At 36.3% G+C, this 8,882-nt stretch overlaps 1 protein-coding gene across 1 annotated transcript in view; it reads right to left on the bottom strand.

Annotated features, from left to right (window-relative positions):
* The window catches only part of ptprc (protein tyrosine phosphatase, receptor type C), a 26,021-nt gene extending 19,156 nt beyond the window's left edge, over positions 1 to 6,865 (bottom strand). The window contains exons 1-2 of the mRNA XM_015387863.1: positions 6,315 to 6,865; positions 1,550 to 1,564 (exon numbers count right to left, since the gene is read on the bottom strand). Coding sequence (XP_015243349.1) covers positions 1,550 to 1,564; positions 6,315 to 6,378 — 79 coding nt within the window. The 5' untranslated portion in view covers positions 6,379 to 6,865. The remainder of the gene's footprint in view (positions 1 to 1,549; positions 1,565 to 6,314) is intronic.
* Positions 6,866 to 8,882: the final 2,017 nt, after the last annotated feature.

Raw genomic sequence — 8,882 nt, 5'->3', positions numbered from 1 at the left:
TATCTCTCCTTGTTTAGTTTTGGTCCTGGAGAGAAGAGATGAGCAGGTCTCTTAAGACCAAACATGGTTCATACCAAGCAAGCAAGTCAGAAACATATGTCAGGGTATGACCATTATTGTCATTATCTTGGTGCTGATGACTGGCTTAATTATTCATTTTATTTTCCTGTCCAACTCTGCCCGGTTCCTAATCACTGCTCATCTTATCCACCTGCTCCTGCCTCTATTTAAGGTGTTTGAATCCAGTCATCAGGGCCAGATTATTCTTGTTCTCTGTAGCCAGTGGTGAGAGTGTTTTTAGAGTTCCTCTGTGTTACTGATTTCCTGATCCTGACCTGTTCTGCCTCTCAACCACTGAGCCTGCCTGTTCCTGTTCTGATCTGTTTGCCTGACCTGGCTTCAGACTCCTGCTTATTCTCCAGGGCTGCAGCATCTGGGACACACTGGGCGCAACTCGTTGGTAGTCCACTGGATGGATTCTCTAGGCATGGACTGAACTTGTAAACCAGGTTAGTGACTCACGTTTATAATCTTCCTCTGTTAGATTTATGTTGTCACTAAACTGTGTTTCTCTCTTGTAGAGTTTCCTGCCTTAGATGCCCTAGCTGCTGCAGCTGCTGAAGCGCAGACTAATCTTTTAATTAAAACACTTTTTGAGCTCTCTCACTGTCTGTCTTGCCTGAATACTGGGTACCTCTGTTCTAAGTCATGACAACTAGGTGCTTTAGAAACAAAAAGTAGAGTATCAAAATCTTTTTTTTTCATAATCTGGGTACCAGAGCAATGATTTGAGCACAGGGGTGGGACCCAGATCATAGAGCAGGATCAACGGATAGAATTTAAAGGAACTTATTTGTATAATAATCCTAAACTGTATTTGTAAATAAATTATGGATTTATCCATGACTTTACTGACTCACCTATATTGTAAAATAGAGACCCCTTAAAATAGAGGCCGCTAACCTCCAGAATTTGACGTCTATTCAATGTAATAAACAATAACTGTAATCTAAAGTGTTTTCCATAAATGATCTCCAAAACACTTTCTGTTATATCTAAAATCCTCAGAGTTTCAATAACATACTTGGATGGCATTCTTTGTTTTGGCTGTTTTCGATGAAGAGAAACTAACAAAAAACGTGAACTATGAAGCAAAAAAAAAGGTGACTTTGTTTGTTCAAATTTGTTTGTAACTTCTTCCTCATTTAGCGTTTTCAAAAGTCATTTCCAAAAGTCACACATGATGAAATGAACACGGTATTGAATATTTTCATATAATGCAATAACTGTGTGTCTGGAGATGCTGAAGTAAATGAACATAATTAGAAATTATGTCTTCTGTGAGTTAACACAAGTGATGTCTCACTGCCTGCTGATTCAACTGAATGGTATCATAATGGTCAAAAGGTCTCTGCATCTAGTGCTTCTATATGAGGACATGAATGACAAGTGTTGGATAACATGAAGCAAAGTTAGTAGCTTTAAGAAATTAAAAACAAATACATTAAATGATTAATTTAATTTTGGGTAGATATGAATGAATACTTACTTGAACCGTTGTCACCTGGAAATATATGAAAAGAAAAATATTTAGTTATCAAATTACATACAGCTGAATATAAAGAGATTTACAAACAAGTGACACTGAAACTTTTGCCTCATATTTTTATGGGATCATGATCTCTTTGTAAAAACAGAGTGAAAACATCATTAGTCCGAAAGAGGAAGATGGCCGACTTATCTGGATGAGGCAGGACTGTAAAAACCTGGTTGCTTTGACGACATGACAGAAACGCACTTGCTATTTTAGTAAGCAAACCACCACTTCCTGCTTCATACTAACATGCAGACACCCAGTACTTGCTGTTCTCTGAACCACCCCTCATGTAAAAACATTTAAACACACAAAAATTCCCTGAATTAAAAAAAAAAAAAATTACTCTAAATATATCGTATGTTAATTCTGCTTAAAGTTGTTACATTGGTTCATTCATATATTCTTTATGCGTATTTATAAATATTTTGAAATTATCGAAGTAATATTTTAAAAAGCATTCTAAGCATTTTTCCATTAAATTTCTCTTTTCTCCAGTTTTGTCCTTCAGACCCCCCCGATACAAGAAGCAAGCGATTAACAAAGATGTGATTGGGGACTGTCAAACAAAGAGAGTCAGGATGTGGTTTGGTGCGTTGTTGTTTCACAGTTTTGAGCAGAGATGCATGCTCTCTGCAGTGACATTTCACCACCCTGTTCAGGCTTATTGTTTCAGTTATTAGAGCATTGCTGAGAAAAGTTTAAGTTAGTGAGGGATGCGTTTGGTTTGAACCACTGTTTCAGATAAAAAGACTTAAACACTGAACAAGTCATGAAAAAATTTTGAATATTTAGCAGAAAGCAAACTTTAAGGTAACTTCTGAATAGCTTTAAGCAAATCAATAACTAGGATTATTTGTCTTTTAATATATTCTATATTAGATCATTTAAGGCACGATGAATGGGGTCTAACATTTATGGATATTCAGCAACTGAAAAGTAGCTAGTAACCACTGAGTTAGGAAGTCTTGGACTTTCCTTATCATTATCTTTAACAAATAAAAACAAGCGATTGAAATTTTGACTTAAAAAGATGTAAAATAATATAAATAAAAAAAAATTATTAAGCCCAATTTGGCATAGAAATAGTACACTTTATGGAGAGATCTAAATAAATGAGTTTGGAAGAAAGAAACTGAAATTTGTAATTAAAAAGTTTTAAGGCCCCATCTACCAAAACACTTACACAGTAAGTGATTTCATATTCTGTATATACTTATTGATTTTACCTTTTCTAAAGATGAGCCAGCAATCAATTACATCCCTTACAAAATTGGATTTAAAATTAACTCAACAATGTGAAAACAGTGTCAGGTTGGAGGAAAAGTAACTCAAGCAACCTAAAATAAAATGCATTTTACATCTGTTTTGTTTTGAAAATGGAAAGTAGAAAATAATTCATACCATTTTTATGTAATTGCAGTGAAACCATGAGTTATTTATGCTTATCGGGTTCAGAGAATATTTTCAGTTAGTTTTTTTATTGATTGATATGAATGAGGGTTGTTCATAACGATCTCTAATTCAGTTTAAAATGGCTTCCTGTTATCATACTAACCTTTTTCTCTCTCAATAGATCAATCACTTTTAATGAGACTTTCAGTTAGATCAAATTCAATTCAGTTTATTAATATAGCATCAATTCACAACACATTTCATCTCAAGGCGCTTTATAGAGATCATTGATTAGATAATCCAGTCAGATTGGTTTAAAAATGTTCTTAGCTAAGAAAACCCACTGATTACATTGAGTCATTGTCTGCAGGATTTGTTCCATGTTGTAAAGTTAAAACCTCAATCTAAATCTATAAATAAATGCGTATTTACTTTCAAAAAAACTTTTTTGAAATATCAGTTGTGGTGAAGTACTGGAATGAAGTCATACGTTTTTTTCTTTTGCTATATTAAAAATCCTGTATTTCTTCTTTATAGGCTAAAATTTTAGTTTAAGATTAGGAAAAAAAACACCTTCAATAGACTAGTAATCTGTCTACAGTGATTCCTGTTGTTACCCCAAAGGTTGTGCATTCAGAAGAAAACACTTTCACAGCCATTCTTATGGCAAAAATGCAGACATATTGGAAACTGACCATTAAACTGATATACATCCATGCTAATAGGAGAAAATCTAAACAAAATCTTAAATATACCAGCTAAAGATTCTATAAAAAGTTTGATTGCCTTACCAACATCCATTAAAACCTACATTCCAACAAATCAGCGGTAATAAACGATGTAGGTCAATATTTTTGATTGTTATGATTATTTGGGCAAATTTTTTACAATTGCCATTGTACTTCTCTGAACAAATGATTGCAAAATGGTCATTAACAAAAACCGCCATTGGCATTCATAGATTGTTCATTATCTGATTAATTGTAATAATCTTTCTGTCTTTCATCAATAACCAATACCCAGTATTGGTTATCATAACCCATTCTTTGTAATCGAAACGTTTAATTTAAGCACAAGGACAGTGAATAGTAATAAATGTTCATAGCAAAGCTTTTATTGAACATTTACTCGTTAATCTATAAATTTGACAAAAGATTTAGTTTCTCTCCTTGTTTTAGTTCAAGTTTTCAGTGTTTTTCGAGTAATTTGGGTTAATTGTACAGTATATCTATTGTCGCCATATAATAATTTTCCCACTATTATAATGTTTCTGTGCAATTATTTTTTGTTTACATGAAGGTCCATTTGGGTACGTATCAAATGACAAATATAAACCACATTAGAGACACACAGTATAAAAATGCATAAAATAAACCATATTTTGCTTTCTTTAAATATTTCATACTCCATTATGTTTAAGACTTTCTCATTAAATGTATTTTAAAGAGAATAATTTAAAATTTCTGTTGTCTTTCTGGATAACTATTTTACTTTCCAAGGGGCAAAGTGCAAAACGAAGGTGTGATTTTCACACTTTTTGTTTAATTTACATTTAGATATTGAAAGAAACAAAGAAAAAGCAAAGGCCACGCGTAAAGTGTTAGACATCACAGAAGCTAAATCCCTAAAGATCTGGATTAAATTTACTTGACATTCAGGAAAACCTTTGATAAAATGCATCTCTAATGTTCCTGTTGTCTCAGCCTCTCAGTTCACTATTTGTAAACTAATTTTATTTTTCATGCTTTTCCTTCACCATCTTCACTCCTTGCTGAAAGCCTTTACTTGTTCTTAACATTTCTGACCTCACTTCTTCATTTTCAGATACTTCCTTTTTTTTTTGGCACGAAAGCTAAAGCATCTCTGAGCTTTTAGCGCTCGACCCGGCCCTGCCAGGAAGTCAAGACAGCCCAGAATGGAACAAGGAAGTGGTCACAGATCTGTCCCGCTGCAGCTACTGCAAAATGCATGTCAAAAAGCGCAAATTTGCCGGCTAACATTAAGCAAATGGAACGCCTTTGCTCTTTTCATTCAAATGCTGGGGAAACTACAAATGATCAGGGGAGAGTAGGAATAAAGGCTGTACAAGGATATTTTTGAACTTAATTCATTTTTAATGGTCAGTTACCAATATGTCTGCGTTTTTTTGTCGACTTAGTTGAAAACATTTGGTTAAAAAGGAATAAAACTTATTAAAATGTTATCTCAAAACTAACATTTATGAATTAGAACACTATTTTAACCTGTAAAACAGAGGGTAAGAGAGCAGAAAAGGGATTATTTAGTCATTATGTCTGTTGATGTGGTTCTACATCGTGACCCAACCAACAAAACAATCTAAAAAATACTGTACAGTATTCTAAAAACAAGCAACAAACCCTGAGCATGTACCTACAGAAAAAAAGGAAATAAAAAAAGAAGTATTTAATTTCAGCTCGTGTGCAAAGACGTCCGCTGAAAATAGGAGAAAAGACTTTTGATGTGTTGAACGGTAGCAGAACTGTGAGTGATGCTGCAGGCAATGAGGTTAGCCTGCACACCTTTTGCACACACACACACACTCATGCACGTAGATGTTTATCTTATTCCAACAATAAAAAGGGTTGAAGTGAAGAGCTTGCAGGGACACACCTCATAAAAAAAAAAGTATCATCTTTGATAGACATGTACCACCTTCCACCCACCACACAGACACACACTTACTGTGCAGAGTCACACCATCACACACATGCACAATGTCAAAGCAGAACAGAAACACGATTGCAAAAATTCCCTTTGCGGCGTGTTTTAAAGAGCATCGTCTTATTAACTGAAGCCTTTGATTGAACATCAGTGTTTATTCTTTTGCCAAAGGCAGCTGATAAAACCTGTCACTTTTCAGCTCCTCACATCTCACAGACATGCGGCTCTACTGTCTGCCATTCGTGGGGTTTAGAAAAGTTTAAGTGAGGTAAAGCAGCACGAAAGCAGAGAAACAACTCAAAGGTTTGATATACTGTAGCTTGTCATCTCTGCCCTCAGTTTAAATGATTACATTTTGTTTGCTGTTTTCCACCTTTTTTAAAGAAAGAAATGCTGATGACAGATTCATGTCTCACACAAAAAACGGTTCATATTTTTACCATAAATACCATCACGCAAGACAATAATCTGCTACAAGTTCAGAAATTTAACTTAGGAAGTTAGACATCATTGCATCATGTTTTCTTTCTCAAAATTAAACCCAGTTTAAGAAGGAAAAAAAAACATTAAAAGACACAAGAAGACATTGCAATGTCCCCCCTCCCTATAAAGACAACCTCACTTGTAATATTTGAGTACTTACAGTGAGCCAGACCAACCATCAGGATCCAGACCAGCAAGATCTTCAGGCCACAGAGACCCGCCATGTCCGGGGAGTAAGGGCGTGTGTGGGAACACACGATTCAAGTCAGGTCGAGTCCAAGAAAGGACCACGAATAGATCGGACACCAAACCTAACCTCTATTTCTAATATAATCCCCCTAATAGCTGCCTTTTTTCTAACTACATTCGCATTATCTGTCTAATCAGAAGGCGCAGCTTCCTGGACTTGTTCGCCAAACCCTAAACCTTGCTTCTGGTTTCAAGTGAAGCAAGTAGGAGTGATGTCACATAGCAAACTGAGAGCCTGCCTTCACCTTAGCTCTTGGTGGCAGGAAGTTTAGTTTCAGCTACGCCACCAAGAACAGGAAGCCTTCTCTTGTCTGATCTTCACTTGCTTTTGCTCAAGTGTGAAGAAAACTGTGACAAAAACAACTAAATAAATAACTGAGGTTGAGCTACCAATATGCCTACCTGAAACATTTTCAAGACTAAAGTTGCTGCAGTTGTTTAAAATGACAGGCGGTGAATTTAATGTAAATGCTGCAAAAACATGAAGGCTTTCAGGTTCATGTCAGACCTTCGTCTGCATAAAGGGACGAGAAGTAGTGAAACCTCTCAGAGCAGCTCCTGGGTCTCACTGACTCCTCCTTGCAGAAAAGCCTATGCAGGCCCATACTGTAGGTGCTTGTTCATGCACCAACACTGCTCAGTGCAAGCAGCCGTCCTTCCACTTGCACTGTTTTCCCCATGTTTTGATTTCCTGCTCTTTTTCCAAAGAGACAGAAGAAGGAAAAAAAACACACGTGGCTACTGGCTGCAGGAGGGAATATCTTTATTTCTGCTGCTCATTTTGCATGAAAAAGTTACATGTATGTGAGCTTTTAGATCTCTTCAAAGTCATTGATTCTGCAAGCTGTTTGATCATCACGCTTCATCCCGGAGCTTAAAACGCTTTACTTCTGTTTACATACACAGGAAAATGGGGGATAAAAGGGGAAGAAGAGGAGTAAAAAACTCTCTGGGGAGTGAGGCTCTCACACCGGGTGGTGAGCTGACGTGCATCCAGATGAAATAAGGCTTTTCACACGGTTTAATGCAATAATACACAGGACTCCTTTTAAAAGCTTAGATAATTGGAGCTGAGCTGACAGAGTTCTTCTTGATCCCACGGTGGGTTTACACCAGGCTCTGCATGGTGGCAGGATGACATGAATCAAAACCATATCCTGTCATACATCTAATATTCTTTTTATTTATATTAGAGAGGAAAGTTTCTTTCACAGCGATTCAGTGTAAATTACTTTCAGGTCAAAGCGAACAGAAAGAAAACTTGTTTCTGCCAGAAAAAAAGAAATATCACATTTTTAGTATGAAGATCTAAGTATGGATTTCCTCTGCAAGCTATGAAGCACATGATATTGGCTATTTCCACCTCTGAGACTTTAGCCACTTGTATTCAGGAAGTGGCTCTTAAGCAAGCAGCATCATGTTTAAGCAACTAAAATGAAGCTGTTTTCACAACTTTGTAGTTTAACAAGTTCATTCTGAGAACTCACAGGACTCTCGCTGGTGTTTGATAATTTTTCCCAGAACAAATTCACAGCAATTCACAGCAACATCTTATGGTCCTCCTGGCTCCCCTATTCTGAACATTAGACCATCAGTCCAAAAAAGGCTTCTGGTTTTTAGTTCCTATTAGATCTTAAATGGTTGAAACTAACAATAAGTGTAACAACTACAGCTGTATTGTTGCACCTTCACCTCAATGTGGAAATGTGACTATATGATGCAATCACTTTTCAGTATAGTCAGTTAGCTTTATTGCTCTTTAGCACAAATATTTATACTATTTTACTGTATCATATAGAGTTCACCTCCAGTCATACTTAGAGAATAAATTGTAAACCTCCTCAAAGCTGGAAAGGGCTACAGGGAAATTTTCAAGCAGCTTGGTGAAAAAAGAAGAAAATGGAATGAGCTACACATGACTGTCTAACTCCCTTGGACTGGGGCTGCATGCAAGATGTTACCTTGTGGGGTCTTAATGACAGTGTTGGTCACATTACTTTGAAAAAGTAATTAGTTATAGTTACTAGTTACTTTTCCCAAAAAGTAAATGAGTTACTAACCGAGTTACTCCACAATTAAAGTAACTAGTTACTAGTAAAAGTAACTATTGCGTTACTTTTGTGTTTCTCGCCCCCATAACCCTCACCACCCGGCCCCCACCTTCTTGCCGTGTGTTTCAAAGTCAGCTGAATAGAGTGGACGACAAAGACAAGTACCTGCAGAGTTCTGCATTTATTGCAACACAACTTAATTTACATCTGGGGGGAACGCGATCTGACAGGCCTATAAACCCCGTCAGATAGTGTTTCCCCTGCTTAACATTGGGGGGAACGGTATCTGATGCGGTGAGTGTATGAAATTAATAACTGGGGATGTCTAATTCTGAAATCCTTTGTGTTTGGGTTGTTACAGATACTGCAACATCTATCTATCTATCTATCTATCTATCTATCTATCTATCTATCTATCTATCTATCTA

The sequence above is a fragment of the Cyprinodon variegatus genome, unplaced genomic scaffold (assembly GCF_000732505.1).
Source record: "Cyprinodon variegatus isolate N-32 unplaced genomic scaffold, C_variegatus-1.0 Scaffold405, whole genome shotgun sequence".
In the NCBI taxonomy this organism is placed as follows: domain Eukaryota; kingdom Metazoa; phylum Chordata; class Actinopteri; order Cyprinodontiformes; family Cyprinodontidae; genus Cyprinodon; species Cyprinodon variegatus.
This window is presented reverse-complemented; position numbering and strand designations above follow the sequence as displayed.